Below are 16,497 nucleotides of genomic sequence, written 5' to 3' on the forward strand. Positions count from 1 at the left end.
CTTCTTGCTTTTTCCAATGCCTGACTGTACTATCTTAGTACCTACTCAATATTTTTTTCCTGACTGGCTCAACTTTATGTATGAAGCCAATTTGATGCATAGGGCTCACTCTCCTAACTAATCAATTTATGTTAGTTTACTGTCAATTAGGTTGCTAGGGACTTCAGCACTAAAACACTTGGGAATATCAAGGTGGAGTCATACATGTAAGACTTCTGAAAAAAGGGCTCTACATCAGAAACGGCTTCTACATTACATCAATAAGTCTTTTCCTACAGGGACAAGCCAGAAAATCTGTTATGTTGCTAAGTGGCACTTTTTTTGTGTAGTAGAGCTGGTCTGGTACAGTTGATCTCATTATGACGTGATTTAGAAATGGAGAAACAACACGGATTGCAGATTACACTCCTCTCTCTGCTGGTCATGTATTGCATCAATTCTATTATCTATATTTCATCTTTTCCTGCAGGTTTTCTGGGAGAGGATTGTGAGGTGGATATAGATGCTTGTGCTCTGCCCAACAACACTTGTCCACCAAAGACCCAGTGTTTGGATCTTCCTGATGGTTTTAAGTATACCTGCCGTGTACCCTGCCCTCAGAACATTCAAGTGGGTACAAACATCTTAATGGACAATATTGACGTCACACATTTTTGTCCTCATCCACTGGTCTCTCTTCTCATGTTAACCATTGCTGTTTACCATTTCAGCTTATTTACAAGTCACTATTTCACTAGAAGATCCGATACAGTTTCAAAGTGCATTAAAATACCGCCCAGTCTTCAGTTTATGTCTCCAGGTATTCCATTATTGCAACCACTTTTTTGTTATTAATTGTGCCTTTCATGAGGACGAGGTGAGGTGACCAGCTGTTAAGGATACCTTGGAATCATTTTCTACTTGGATGCATTTTAATGACAGTGACCCCATATCAGCATTTCGGGGCATTTGCACACGTCAGAATTCATTTTCTGGAAACAATTTCCATGTATTCTGTACAATAGAAACAGCAATATTATCGCAACAACAGGTAACCATAATCAATAAATCTTTTGAGAGAGATTTATGGCGTTTTCACACCTAGTTCCTTTAAAGCAGTTATTTCGAAGCCAGGCGTAGTTTCCCCCTTAGTTTGTCATATAAGAGCACAACAGTCACACTCGGCTGCAGACCAAAACATTCAGACTGATACCTTGTTGGGAGGGTGGTCTCAGTACATTTCCCAAAAGGCCGTAGCGCACTTTGTTTGGAATGAGAACCTGATCTGACCATGATCGGGCCCAACTACAGGAAGCACGATGCATTATGGGTTAAACACGAGAGTCTTAATATCTCAGAAACATATTAAATAGGAAAGTTGAAAATTTTCACAGTTGTTTAACCTGCAGGAGTGTCAGCAGAATCCAGTGTTTGTAAGTGAAAAGGTATCAATTATTTATCCCGAATCTCATCTATAAACAGTGGGATAATCCTTTGTTATACATGAGGACGACAATAAGCACAATTCCCAGAGGAAGATTGACAGCAAATGCGATGATCCATAAACGCAGCTGATGCTGATGCTTTTTTCTGGTTTTCCCTGGAAGGAAGTCCTAGCAAATTCCTGACAAATGAAGGAAATGATGCTCCCAGGTGACTTTTGTAGGTAAATTATGGTTTCCTTGAAATCTTGCTGTCTGAAACATAGTGGAACCAATGCATAAATGCAGCAAAGTAACAGATTCAGACCAAAGCATATGGACTGTAGGTTTGAAAACACCCTTAGTTTTATTCTTTGGGAGCTATACCTATAAAGTATGTAAGGGTGGTGATTGTTAGTCACTGAAGGTGAGAAAAAACTTATGTTTGTGTGCCAACCAGGTACTGTATGTATATAAGCTACACATTCGAATCAGTGAGGCACATTTCTCTTTCTCCCTTTCGAATGTGGTTGGTTGTGTTGAGAAATGCATCTTGCAGATTTATAAGCAGTCATGGGACTTGGAAGAAGACAAAGGTGGAATCGTGTGATTGTTTGTCAGGCTTGTGCTTATGGCATGCACAAAGGGAGCGCATTTCCGGGGTTGAGAAGGCCTCTACCACCTGACACGGATGACTGCTACTGAAGATTTGCAATGTCTGTATTTTTTGTTTACTTGAGTTTCTTTTTGTATGGATGAATCATCCTTCTGCATAAAAAAATAAAATAAACCCGAACAGAGGAGTTTCTACAGATGACAGATGGAGCTGATCACTCACTGTGGAGCAAGGCTTGTGTTGGCCCCTTTACAGAAATGCCATGATGTCTGCATTATACATCTTCCCACCAGCCAGCTCTTCCTCTGTCCCTTTGTTTCTCACTACTATATATACACATGTACCAGCTAGCACTCATTTCTTTTGTTAGAGAGAGCTTTTGTGAGGTTTAGCCCTCGACGGCCATTGATCTTTTCTTGCAGCACATGACATAGGTATTACATGGAATACTGAATGAAATCTAGCATAGAGCATGAATCAGTATTCATGAGTGTGCCATGTGGCTGTAATGAAGCTCGTTTTCAGACAGCCAGGGGCAAGAAATGATTAGGAGTTGCATTGTAAAGTGACGGTTATATTGTTGTCCAGATTGGGCTCAGTGCAGCCTGAGATATTACCATAAAAGGTGAAGTGATTTCATTTTTGCACACAAAGCAGTTTCATATTTCATGGCATATGTATGTGATGACTCTATTTTCTATCAACAGCCATGTGCCAATGGAGGACGTTGTCTGCTGAATAGTGCCAGGAGCTACAGCTGTGTCTGCACACCTGGTTGGTCTGGTCGGAACTGCCAGATAAATGTCAATGATTGTGTTCAACACTGGTGTCAGAATGGAGCCACTTGTGTGGATGAGATTGATGGATACAGGTGAGTTTTGAAATTTTGATTGTCTTCAGGCTTTTCAGGCACCAGAATGTCAATTATTGTGAAAGCCGTTGACATTTACTATTCTCTTTCCTTGAGGGATGTTAAGAATTACTGTACATACACAGTATCAAGAAATTCTCTTTAATGTGTTGCTAGCTGCCTTTGTCCCAGAGGATACACAGGAGTCTACTGTGAAGTGGACATTGATTACTGTGCTGGGCATCACTGCTCTGAACATGGTGTTTGCCTGGACCAGCAATATAACTTCACGTGCCGCTGCATGCTTGGATTTGAGGGGTCGCTCTGTGAACTGGAAACAGATGAGTGCAACAGCTTCCCCTGCGCAAGTGGTGCCACCTGTGTGGACCTAATCAGCGATTATCAGTGCCACTGTCCCCCTGGGTTTGAGGGTATGATACTAAATTTCTGATTTGAACGTGAGCTTATTTCCTGCTCTCAACATGGCCAGATATATCAGACATGATGCAGCATTCAAACAGAAAAATCACCAAAGCTTGCTTAAGATCATTGAACATACAGTATCTCTTCATGTTGAATTGTGATGCAACGTTAAGAAAAAAGTGATTTCTGAGAATTATGTTGCATAAAAAATCCAAGTCCAGACACTTGTGTGGATTTGAATAATAAAAAGCCTTTATTAGACAGGCTAAAAGATTAAAAACACCACCTACAGCAATCAGCAATCTGGCTTTATCAGAATGCATTTTAGAGGTTTGAGCAGATGTGCAGGCTAAGATATTTTTTGCCCTGGTCCCACTGATTTACTGTTGCCAGATATCGGATGGAAATTATTACAATGAGTATTGATTTAAGTTCATAGGTACAATATATCCCTAGTGTGAGTAAAAAAACATGAAACATTTCTTGTGTGTTGGTTGGGTAGGTGATTTCTGTGTTTGCACATCATTATGCATTTGAATTGGCGTTAGTGTCTTTAAAAGATTTCCATGTTTCATGTCATAATGAACAACATTGTAGGAATGTAATTCAGTCAAATTACTGAACAACTATTTAGAACTTGTTTTTTTTTTACCACACAAAATAAAAGCTCCACACACTCATCAATACTGATACAAAAGTCAGTTCAGCTTTCATAACATTTATGTAACACCTAGGCCGTGTTTGACAAAAGTTTTTAAGGCAAGTCTGTCAAAATAGAAGTTCCCCATGTCAGCTGAATATAATTGAGATTAAAACATGCAGATTCAATACTGTAAAAAAGTCAATACTGTGGTGTCCCCTGAAATTACTAATTATGCCTGCAAAGATCAGAAATATGCAAATATAGATAAATCTGTTAACTGGTTAGCTATTGGAAATTTAAAGTAGTTTGGCTATTTCATTGACTTTAGGAATAAAGTGGATAGCTAGCATTACCAAAGGGCATTGCATAATTAAATGTAGTCATGGGAGATCTTAATGGCTAAGTTAATCGCCGTAGTGCAATGATGTGTAGCCAGCTAAATTATTTAAGATTGGCTAGTATGAGGAGCTGGGCTCAGAAACATATGATCTATGTGAGTTATTTGACGCCATTTCGTGTCACCATGGTGACCACTAGTCTACTTGGGGTCCATTAAGCTGTTAGTCAGCGGTATCTTAATCTAGCCATTGATGTGAGTAGCCTACATGATTAACAAGGTGCTAGCCAGTGTAGAGGGCAGAAGTGCAATCACCTTTTAGTCTTGAGTTTAGACTAGAGGACTGTTCGAAGGGCCTTGCCTAAGGATCTCAGGCTGCACTCTGGCTCAGACAACCAAGAGGTCTGAAATATAGCCAGGGACAAAACATTTCAGTAAAATATTAATTCAATTTTATATCTAACTGGTATCCTGTGGAGAGATGCTAAAATTGGGATGCACCATTTACAATCCAAGCTGCAGCATTTTGAACACACAATCATGTATGCAGAAATTCAGGAGATGCTACAGATAGGTATTTTGGCACAGAGCCAAATGAATCGGCGATAATCAGCTGCTTTATGAAATAAATGTCTGTCTGCAATAAGCCAGGTGCTCTTCATTGTTGAGCCAATAAACTCCAGGGCCATTAATAGAAATTCTGTTGCAAATGTTATGAATGTTTATATGGTTTGAATTAATATTCATGCATTAGAGCTTAACAACATTTAAATGAAGTAATATCTAGATTGCCACAGTGACAGCTGAGTTTGTAAGTTGTTATAGTTGCTGGAGACAAATTTCCACAGCTATACCCCCAGTGACATTAGACAGAGCTTGAATATCTTCATGCCACTCTCTTCATCCTACAGGAAGGACCTGCTCACAGGATGTAAATGATTGCTGGTCACAGCCTTGTCTAAATGGAGGCTCATGTATGGATCTGATTAATGACTACATTTGTCATTGTCCTTTTGGTAAGTAGCAACTACTTGTGTATTATTATGCTGATCATGTTTAAAATATACCTTGCCATGAATAGCCTATTGTGTGTGCCTTGGGAATGTGAGTATAAAGTTTATTTCTCGTACATTTGCTCAGTTTGTTCACTTTGATCTCTGTTTGTGGGTGGCAATAGCCTTAAAGTGATATTTCATTTTTGTATAACATTTGTTATTTTTGTCTCACATATCACCTCATATCATGAGGGTTCATAAAATTACACCGTTATGTGACACCCTAAGCCAAGGTCAGGGCCAGTGTCCTATAAATTCAGTTTTGATGCTGATGGTCATTTTTCATGTTTTGTACAAAATGCAATCACAAAGATATGAATCAGCTAGTCTTATTGCACTTTGAACACTGTTGTGTTAACATGCTGAAATAAGCATCCAAAAAAGGCTCAACAATACAATGACAAAGAACAGACAAATAAAGGAAACTATCATAGAGTTAGCTCTTGTACTTACCAGTTCAATGCGGAGTCGGCTCGGGTAGTAAATATTCCAACCATGTTGTGCCATGTTAAGATTTGAAACAAACATACTTCATGATAAAAATGAAAGGGTTCATAACTGTATGTTTATAGAAGTTTAAAAACCATATTGGTAGACCATTAAAGAAAACAAAGGACTGTTCACCTCAAATGTCTAAGAATGCTAAGAATTTTAAGCTAAGCATTTCAATAAAAAATTTTAACTTTTTGTATAATAATGCAATTCTGGTCTCACCTTAGTTCCCCCACTTAAATCAGTTATCAGTTACATAAATCAGATATCTGTTATGGCTCTGATTAGCCATAACAAAGGTTTGTTGAGTTTATATATGATTTTGGGCTGTTTAGATGCATCTGCTTTAGGCTTTGGAAGCCTGTACAATAGCAGTGCTAAGTGATTCAAACAAGATTTGTTTCATAATCTTCTCATATTTGGCAAAGGTGTTATTTTCCCCTGTGACCCATTTACACTCCGCTGTGCTTTGCACTGTGCACACCACTGTGTACTACACCAAACAGTGATAAGCCTACATCGACTCATCCATATATGCTACAGTATTTAATTGGGTGAAGCTATCATTTCAATTTTCACAAATCGACAGCGCTACAGGATAGTGACTGCAGGGGATCAAGTCATATCCATTTCTTTGTTGGCTGGGCCGAACCCACAACTGGCAACTAGCCCGAGCAGTGGGTTCGTCCTCTGTTAAAGGACTACACCGACTTTTTGGCAGTTTGGCCCATTGGTCATCTCACCCAATATGTGACAAAAGGATTAGCATCATAATCATCTCTGTGCGTCCTAGATAGTTATGTCCGGTGCACATGCAAGGACGCACTTAAGCATACAGTATGTTAAATAATCATAGGCAACTATCATTATCCTATAAGTGAGAAAATGAGAACTTGCAGCAGCTCCAAGGATTGTTAGTTAATTTTAATGGCATGCATCTAAGCCTGCCAGGCTTGTTAGGAGATTGATAAAATAGACATAAAATCTGCCATAAAATACACTCTTGGAACTACTTTCAATGGCAAAAGATCTCTCTTCCACGCGACTTCAAATGTAACTTGTTTTGTTTACATAGGAAGTGAGCGAGACTGCTAAAGTTTTTTGTGCTGTTGATTTGTGGACTTCACTAATGATGAAAATTTAGGTTTTGTTTTCAGAAGTTAAGAATCTACAGGCCATACAATAAAAGCCAATACCAACCTTGGATCACTAAAAAGTCTATGTTCATACTTTGGATAACGCTAATCGCCTACGATTACTTAACATACTGTATGCTAAAGTGTCAGCATGCACACCAGACAGAACTATGTACTGGAGACACAGATGATTTTGGTGCCACTTGTCAATCATCACATATTGGTTAAGGTGATCCCTAGGCCAAAGTCCCAAGAACATCAGTGTAGTCCTTTAAGCAAGCGACCTGTTAAGCAAGTTTGTATATGTGAGACATTTTGAAATGCACATGTCCAGCCCATGATCCATTCATCACAGGCGTGAGGTCTTACACTTTTGAGTATGCTGCTGATGTTGCTACCAGCACTCCTGCTGGTAATAGTATACTTAATCACTACTTGAGTGTGCAAACCATAATGGCTCAGCCACCACTTAGCAAACCTATTGTTTATTGTGTCTGTGGTCTCATCATATTTTGGTAGTGGCATTCCACCTCCACATCCGATATCAAACAGCCACAATCCCCAAAACAGGATTTACAGGACAAACATTTAAAAAAGTCCACAAAACATAGGTGTTAATAGGGCACAGAGTACACTTGAGGCACTATTTTTTTGTAAACATGTTCCCAAAAGGCATAGGTGCTGCATATAGGTTAACTCAGATATTATATGCCTACTGTACATTTGCATTCGTTTGAAAATGCACCTGTAAAGTGTTTTAACAAGTTGTTTGAATTAGATATACAGAAACAATACCCACCCTCCATTTTTTATCTTTGTGCAGTATGTTCTAGTTTCACTGTCCCCCAGTCCCTTAGCTAAATATGTGTCTATTTCACTGTGCGATAAATCAACAAAAATGCTGTGGGAGTCATTAAAACATTCACGGCCACAAAACATGTAATGCACCTGTTACGTCACTCTCATATTATGGAGAGAGCAAATGCATCAGTGTAAATTTTTTGCTCATAATACTTCTCTGCCATTTGCTTGAATTTGATTTGGGCGAAAACAGAACACCAATGTGTCATTAAAGCCTCCATTATTGTTTTGGTTTCAGTGACAGATTTATAGACAGGTGTGTTTGACTTTTCAGAAATTGAATTAGATAAGTGGTCTGTCATGTATGCTTGGTTCTCCCTGCCAGATCACATGAAAAAAAATATGACACTATCACAATTTTGCACTGTTTTCAATCCCATTCCCTATTTTCAGACCCACTTAAGCCCCCTGCTCCCTTTAGGCAGTTATATGTCTATGTTGTCCATTTCCATCTATACTGTAAAGCTATACTTTGCACTTTATACTGTAAAAAACATACATAATATTCTAAATATTGAAACATGAATTTTCATTATTAGTAGTAGTATTAATAGTAGTATTTTTATTGTATTATTTTGTAATTATTATTATTTGGTTGGGATTTAGGTGGGACAATTGTAACAGAAATAGACTGCACAAGGTCAATCCTGGTTTCTAACCATACATCACAATCTCATTTAATTTATTATATTGACTTAACTGAATTTGGTGATTTCTCGCCAAGAACATGATTTTCAGTTCAGTGATGCATCAAGAGCAGTGCAGAGGAGAGCTAATTAAATATGCTGATGAAGAGCAGTTCACAGAGCCAAGTAACATAGTTATGGCCCATGGTTATTATCATCAAGCATTCAATAAAGATATAGACAATGTTGTGCATGGGCTGCCTTTAACATATATAAGAAAACATTTGCTTACAATATAGTGTATCATTTTACCATGCATTTTACGATTAACTGATAACCACAATGTGTTTCACTTGCTTTACTTGCCTTTCACTCTGCCTTAGAGTTCAACTAAGCTACTAGTAGCTGTCAGATAGAATAGGAAGTCCCATTTGGAGATGGTGACGCTGTAAATGTGACATTCCTTCATGCAACATTAACCTCAGAGTGAATTGCATGCACAATTGGTTATTAAACACTTCTGAAACACTTTGTTGGAGGCAATAGCTGTCCATTAACTAGTCAAGGCAATACATAATATGATGGGAAAAGGGTAGTTGGAAGGTCATCAGACATGTAGATGAATCTGGTAATGTAAAGTACACTGCTCTGAATACAGGTTACAAAGTAAAGAAAATGGAGATTACTTACAGTTAAAGGAACTACATAATGGTAATGGAAATGAATGGTTTCCTATCTGTATATTCAGGTCTTGATAAAACAGATCTCCACTTTGAAATATTTCACTACTTTGCCTGTGAATGAGACCCACTTTACAGACACTGACCGCACGCAGGATGATTTTATGGAGCTATGGGCACATTGTTCTGGTTTAGAGGTTTCTGGTTTAAAGAGTTTTCTGGTTAACACTACTATGAAATTCAGTTCATTGTGGTGTAAAAGCTCAAATATTCTAGGACTCCGCAAAGTCACTCTCCCACTTTTTGTGAATGTACTGAAGCAGCTCTGTAACTTCAGCTCTGTATCTTTAAGATTTCACATATTGGAGTCTTTGTTATTTCGTTTCTAGCTTTTGGGGATGGGAAGTGTTTACCAAAACTGGTTGAACAGTCCAATCATAGAAGAAACATATTAGTTCTGTTTTAGGATTTTCACTTAAAGTCATCTTCATTTGTACATAAACACATAATGAGTACAGCATCTATCTGCGCATTATTTAAAACCATAGTTATTGACATGGGTATCTATCAATGACATGCAGACATGTATCTGGTTCAGCAGACAAGTGTGATGTACATCAGCTTGGTAGGATCGGTCTTTGTCAATGATTCACTCAATTAGCATACTGCATAGCAGGTTGACTGCCAGAGGAAGAATCAATGCCCCCATAAATCTGCTGAATAAAAGGTGTCTTTACCTAATAAAACATAAAACAGCCATAAATGTGTTTTGCATCCTGAAATATGTGTTTTACTCTCATTTTGTGAATTCAATCTTTATGGCTTAATACCCGAGGTTTTGGAGAATTTTCCTAGTGCATTCACCCATATCATTTGAGAGCACTGTGCCATGTCCTTTATTCAGTTTGTAATGCTAACTGCCCTTTTTTGCATTTTTTTACAGTGCATACGTTTAGGAACTGCCTGGTTGACCATATTTTTGTTTCAGGATTCAAGGGAAAAGACTGCTCTGTGGATATTGACCTTTGCTCATTTGGATTGTGCAGTGAACATACATTTATATGCACCGAGACCAAGGATGGACAGAATGTCACTTGCACATGTGAGAAAGGTGAGCCAGACCTTTACCTGGGGATACACATATAAAAACGGACACACGGTGAGACTGAGATTCACACACTGTGTGCATTCTCTCATGCATACGCCAAGTCCACTGTACTGCAGGAGTATGGTGCTGTTCAGTGAAAACTCGTTTTAACAGTACTGCAGCTTCAGGGAGTGTTCAGCTGTCTATACTTGGACAGCTGAATGCTTTCTATGGAATCTAGGAAACAGGAACCTTTCTAAAGTGTCAATTGCTGCCTGACGATATCCTCTCTTTAGGTCTGGGTATCATTAAAAAAATGTCAGTACCAATATTGGTACTTAATTGGTACATTATTATCTTTTTAATGCTTTGTGTGCATGAACTCTTTGCATCTACAGTGACCTGTCTGACAAATCAGACTGCTCTTAAGGTGACTCACGCAGATGAGACCAAATTTATGTCAGTCAAAATTAGATAAGTGCTAGTTTTCCTCCATTATGGTGGCAGCGTCATCACAGCATTAGCTGCCAGTGGTGAAAGGGATAACACTGGAGAGAGGCGAAGAGGCTAGATGGGTACAAGAGGCTGGAGTATCCAGGCTCTCAGTGCCACCATACTTTCTCAGGTCATGGCTGTATGTAAATAGCACTATACACGAGTACTGATGTGATCTATGAGGCAAATAAAGCAATTTATTCCTGGATGCAATTAACTAAGGGACTTGAAATAAAGACATTTTTCCTGCCAAACCAATCATTATTCTATCAGCAGTCCAAACTACTACACACCAGCTCTGGCATCTTTTTTCATTTGAATGGCTATTACATAGTAGTTCATGTAACCCAATCAATAACCGTAACTTCATTACTCCTGTTGCACTTATGCTTGACATATGTCAAAGTGAAGGATTGTGAGCGATTTCTTATGTAAATGAAAGCAACCTGCAGTGAGCTGCTTTCTGCAGATCACTTCTCAAGGGCAAACCGTGAGATGCAGTCCTGTCTAGATGTTTCAGGTTGGCAGTCTTGGCATCGTTATCATTGGCAATGTTATCTATTGCCGTAGTACCTTGCCTGCCAAGTTAACCTAATGGGAAGATGTGTAATATGTTGGAAACATGGATGTCAAACATGTATCATACATGTATCTCATACTCTCCTAAGTATCTTCACTATGGATCCTACACTCAATGACCTTTGTGACTTAGTACTTACTAAATAATACCATTAAACTGAGAATATTTGGTGGATTTGACATTTCATGGAAGAAGGAGAGTGGTTCAACACAATTATGAATTGTGGAAAAAGTCAGGAAATTCTGGCTCATTATGAAAGTTGTTGGGAAATTGTCTCTAAAGATTTTTAAATCATTTAACTTTCTCTCTTGAAGAACAGATTTTGCAGGAGAATAATTGTTTGTTGTAACAGCTTTTTGCAACCCAAAAGATGTTTTTGACAGCAGCATCTTTTTGTTTTTCATTAGTTCTTCTTTCAGAGGAACAACTGTCTTTGCAGTGCAACACTTATTTTTGCCATAAAATTACTTGTGGTTCAAAAGCTTTTTTTGCATCAAAACCTGTTTTTGCCATGAGACAGTTGTTATTGTCATCCAACAGGTTTTTGCAGCGTGGCAGTTGGTTTGTTTTTTTGCACCAATACAGCTTTTGTGACAGCTCTTTTTGTATTCATGTTTCCTTTTTGGTAATTGTGATTAGCATCTAGGACCACTGTGCTTTGTTCAGTCCTTGGCTGACTATATGAAACACTCACACGTGTGCACACACAACAAATGAGATTACTCTAAGATTCTAACTAGAAATGTTAGGTTATATCCACATGTAGTGTGTATAGTAAGAAAATAATGTACCTTAGATTTGCTTTTTCTCCTTTCCTTTTACTTTATGGCCTGTGTGTGTGTGTGTGTGTGTGTGTGTGTGTGTGAGAGAGAGAGAGAGAGAGAGAGAGAGAGAGAGAGTGAGAGAGAGCTTGTGCATGTATTTGTTTCATGTGGTTCCTTTTGTGTGTATAGATTGGCTTTGATCTTAAAAATCACTGGATTTGGCTTGTTTAATGTGATAAATCAGCGGGGCAATGACTGGCGCTTATTAAACATGATTAAATGATCCAGTGGGCTGCGTCTGCATGTGCACAGCAAGCTCTTTGAATCAATACTAGCTTTGAAAAGCAGCTTTTGTTTGTCAAAACAAAGTCATACTGATCCTAATTGGCTGAGGAATGAAACCAACCAAAAGGATTCCAATAACGATGCTTTTTTTTTTTTTTTTTTTGTCTTTACGAGCGCTGCAGGCTTTGGAGGGCCATTTTGTGATGTAAATCTCAATGAGTGTGAATCCAAGCCATGCCAGAATGGTGGTGTTTGTGTGGATGGTATTGACCTGTATCAGTGCTTCTGCTCAGAGGGTAAGTTCCAATGCCTTCAGATCCCCCAACAGCCTTGATGATACTGGTCATTATGGACCCCATTCAGACTTTGGGTATGTCCGTTTTTAAGTGTGCGCCCCACTTTGCCGATCACAGCTCTGGAGTTATGCACAGGGATATGCAGCCTCCTGCAGGGTGTGCATTTGATTGGGATGGGACGATATGCTTTTCTCACGATACGATTCGATACGCGATATGGGGTTCACAATTCAATACAGTCACAGTCAAGTGACTGTATTGAATGACAAAGTATGACTGTGCAGAATTATGTTTATTTCTGAGCCACAAATCTTGCTAGCAATGGCATTGGCTTGCCAGAATGTAAACAACAATGTAAAAAAATCATTACAAAGTACAAATAATATAATTTGGACGGACAGCTTGTGAAATTGTGATGGGCAAGCCGTCTCATTTGTGATTACTACAGCAGAATAAAATGTAGCTAATATTGAGATTCTTTTTTCTCCCCCATGATACGTACACTAGTAAATTACAACGCATGAATTCAATTAAAAATAAACATTAAAGATGCATTCAGTGATATATTGCAGTATCACGGCCTAAATCATTTTAGATTGTGTTAAGTATATTTTATGTTTTTCCCAATTAATGTCCCATGGGCAAATTTCCAATTCAATCACCACCATCCTAAACCAAAGTGAACTAAACACGTACAAAATGTAAGGGCAAGTCCATGGCCCAATTTTCCATCATACTGATGGGAAGGACAAACAATCCAAGGTTTTTAAATAAACCAATGCACAAGCGATGGCACATCCAAAACCCTCATTGCACACATCGAATAGTGTGATTCTGAATAGGAATAGCTTGATTTAAGTGTCTTAACTGTACGTGGTCTTACTCGGGCCCCATGATCTTAACTGCTAAAATTAGGGATTGTTCTCCCACAAATCCAAATATTTCAGTTAAGTAATTTGTTTGACAAAATTACTGTGTTTTTGAGATATGGGTCAGGCCTAGATAGGACTTAATACTTCAGACTATCATCATTATTTGACATCCTTTTCATGCTATCGAGATGAGAGCATTTTTTATGAGTTGTTGTTGCCGCAGGCATGTAGCATATCTGAAAATGTACCTTAAATGCTTTGATATCTAATGAAAAGCAACATACAGTATTTGACAAAAATGCTATGCCAACTGATGTCAGGTTCATCAGAAGCTGTATTATAGCTGTTGTTTGGAGCGAATATATTTTAAAACATGTTTTTTTATTCTTTTATTTTTCAATGTTGTTGCAGTCCATAAAAAAATGCTCCATCATACTGCATACAATTATTCCACTACTTCAGTTTTATGTCTGTGTGTCATGAAATGTTTAAATGCTGATGATGCTGTTTGCTACTCATCTATGATGATTTTCAGTTACATCTTTCCTTAATTTCCCTGGGTTGTTGTCCAATACCCTTCATGTTTACAAATATTTACTATATATTACTCTGATCGCACAAAATCATCCCCACACTTAAATGCCTAATTCGTGTCAGAAATTGGTCAGAGTCACTTGTATCATTAGAGTAAGAGGGAATAAATCTCTGCTATTTTCCCAATAATTTCTTGGTTCAGTTGACATCCTACCTGTGAGACATACCTCTGATTAAACCTTGATTGCGGGTGAAGACTGTTATGCATTATTAATGAAGTCAGGATAATTGTCAAATTTTATGACATGGGGAGAGGTGGAAATTGGTTCCATGGTCAGTTTGAGAAATGATGAGAATTTGACCTGCACCGATGGTGCTGATAGCCAAGCATTAGTCATGGGGCTCCTGTAGCCGCAGCGTGTGACAGTGCTAATGATAGTCATTTTGTGGCGTGACCATGCGGTGGAATACATTTATGGGAGAATAAAATGTCAGAAATTGGAATACCGCACTCTCTTTTACTTCATGACATTAACCTTTTATTTTTTTTAAACATCAAATGTGCTGATATAACTTAGAATTAATGGCCTGAAAATAATCAGTAATCAGGTACACTCTTAAACAAATATAGAATTTTATTTCCTCAAATGCAGATTGTGGAGCAGTGCACTGTCAATAGTATGCACTTGTTTATTTGTGTTGCCCTTGCAATAAAAATTCATATAAAGTTTCACAACAGCAATAAATTGCTTTTGAGTGTAATTTGATACTAAGCAGTGTTGTGTCTGTGTCCTCTCAAATCTAATGTTTACTGTTTAGACATTCACATGCCATCTCTGATGAGATTTATTCTCTTCATATAGGGTTTGGGGGGGTGAACTGTGAAATCCACTATGATGAATGTGTCCATGGATACTGCACCAATAATTCCACATGTATTGACCTGGTGCCAGGCTATGAATGCATCTGTCCTTTGGGCTTTTCTGGTAAGTTATTCATATTGTCATTTTCATAGTTTACATGTCTTGAATGGATATAATGTACCATGATCACTCTTGAACAATGATCACCATCAAAATGGGCCCATCCTCTAATTTAAGGACTTGAGCACAAAGGTCAGAAATTCTGGAAATGGATACTGGACTAAATAATACTGGAATATTAAAGATGTCTTGGTTTCTCCTCTTATGGACAGTGTCTCTAATCAGATGCTAATATTAGTAATTATTTTTAAATAACACATCTATACTTTTTTAATTGTTTATACCTCTGGTTTTGGCTAATACAGGGCTGCGTTTACCAAAAGAATCGTAAGCCCAAGATGTACATACTTAAGATACATATTGTAACAAGTATCATAAGGTTACCGAGCGATTGTTAATGGGAAACGCAGGAACATATAATACAAATTTGGGTCAATATGCAATGCTGTACATTACTGCTGTACGTTTTACAGTAACACTAGGATTTTCATATTGTCTTAGATTTTGTACTTTGTGTGGTATGAATGGAAGTCTAAATGAATGCTTACTCTGCAAACTTTGAAAGCATCTTACTGTTCAGTATATATGAGTTAACCTTGACAAAAGTCTGTTGTCACTCACATTCCCATGCTGAGCAATAGCAACAACGATAGCTATATTCTATATTCAAGCAAAATTGAATATAGCTTTCTTTGCACTTAACATGTAATACTGCAGACGGGCTGAAGACTTAGAACAAGGTTAGTGATGACTAAATAAATTGTGTGTGCTTTTGGCCGTGGGAAGAAACTGTGCAATAGACACAGTGGAAGCACAGAGATATGGGACCCCCATCGCGTTACTTCAGTCATCTGGCTCCCGAGACGGCAATTATACTGTAGTATCACCTCTATCAGCACCATTACTGCACATACACATTCCTCACATCGCACTAGTGCATCATGTTAATGTTCATTACTCTCTGTAGTCAAACGCATTTGTATGACTGCGTATTACACTGAGATGTGTCATTATGTTGGTGATGTGGTCTTCATTCTTAGTTTGTGTTCATCTTTATAGTGCTCATTTAACCATTCATATTTACTTGCCTTTCAGATAAGAATTGCTCAACATCTGTCACTGCATGTGCATCAGATGTTAAACTGTGCAAAAATGGAGGGACCTGTTACCACAACTTAACTGGGGAAGTTCACTGCATTTGCCCTGCAGGTATTTTCCATTCTATTGAAGCAAACAGAGAGAGACATCTTTTGTTGATCAAATGCATTTAGAAATCAGTAATTTTGTTCTAAGTTGTTTTCATTTGGTACATGAATCAAGCTTTGTAGTTCTATGTAATCATTAACAATTCCATCACATTCTTCCCTGTGATGTATTGATACTCAGAAGAAATGCAGAGATGAAATAGTGTGTTCCAGTATTTTATAAAAAATAATACTAAGCTTTTTTATCATTATACCCACAGTGAGTCATGTGCTCTTA

The 16,497-nt window shown here is 38.0% G+C and overlaps 1 protein-coding gene across 1 annotated transcript in view; it reads left to right on the forward strand.

Moving 5' to 3' along the window:
• The window catches only part of eys (EGF-like photoreceptor maintenance factor), a 200,873-nt gene that overhangs the window by 73,592 nt on the left and 110,784 nt on the right, over positions 1 to 16,497 (forward strand). The window contains exons 10-17 of the mRNA XM_071912776.2: positions 470 to 609; positions 2,724 to 2,887; positions 3,044 to 3,297; positions 5,181 to 5,285; positions 10,108 to 10,230; positions 12,513 to 12,626; positions 14,896 to 15,018; positions 16,111 to 16,224. Of these exons, the coding sequence (XP_071768877.2) occupies positions 470 to 609; positions 2,724 to 2,887; positions 3,044 to 3,297; positions 5,181 to 5,285; positions 10,108 to 10,230; positions 12,513 to 12,626; positions 14,896 to 15,018; positions 16,111 to 16,224 (1,137 nt within the window). The remainder of the gene's footprint in view (positions 1 to 469; positions 610 to 2,723; positions 2,888 to 3,043; positions 3,298 to 5,180; positions 5,286 to 10,107; positions 10,231 to 12,512; positions 12,627 to 14,895; positions 15,019 to 16,110; positions 16,225 to 16,497) is intronic.

Source organism: Centroberyx gerrardi, chromosome 15, assembly GCF_048128805.1.
Source record: "Centroberyx gerrardi isolate f3 chromosome 15, fCenGer3.hap1.cur.20231027, whole genome shotgun sequence".
In the NCBI taxonomy this organism is placed as follows: Eukaryota; Metazoa; Chordata; class Actinopteri; order Beryciformes; family Berycidae; genus Centroberyx; species Centroberyx gerrardi.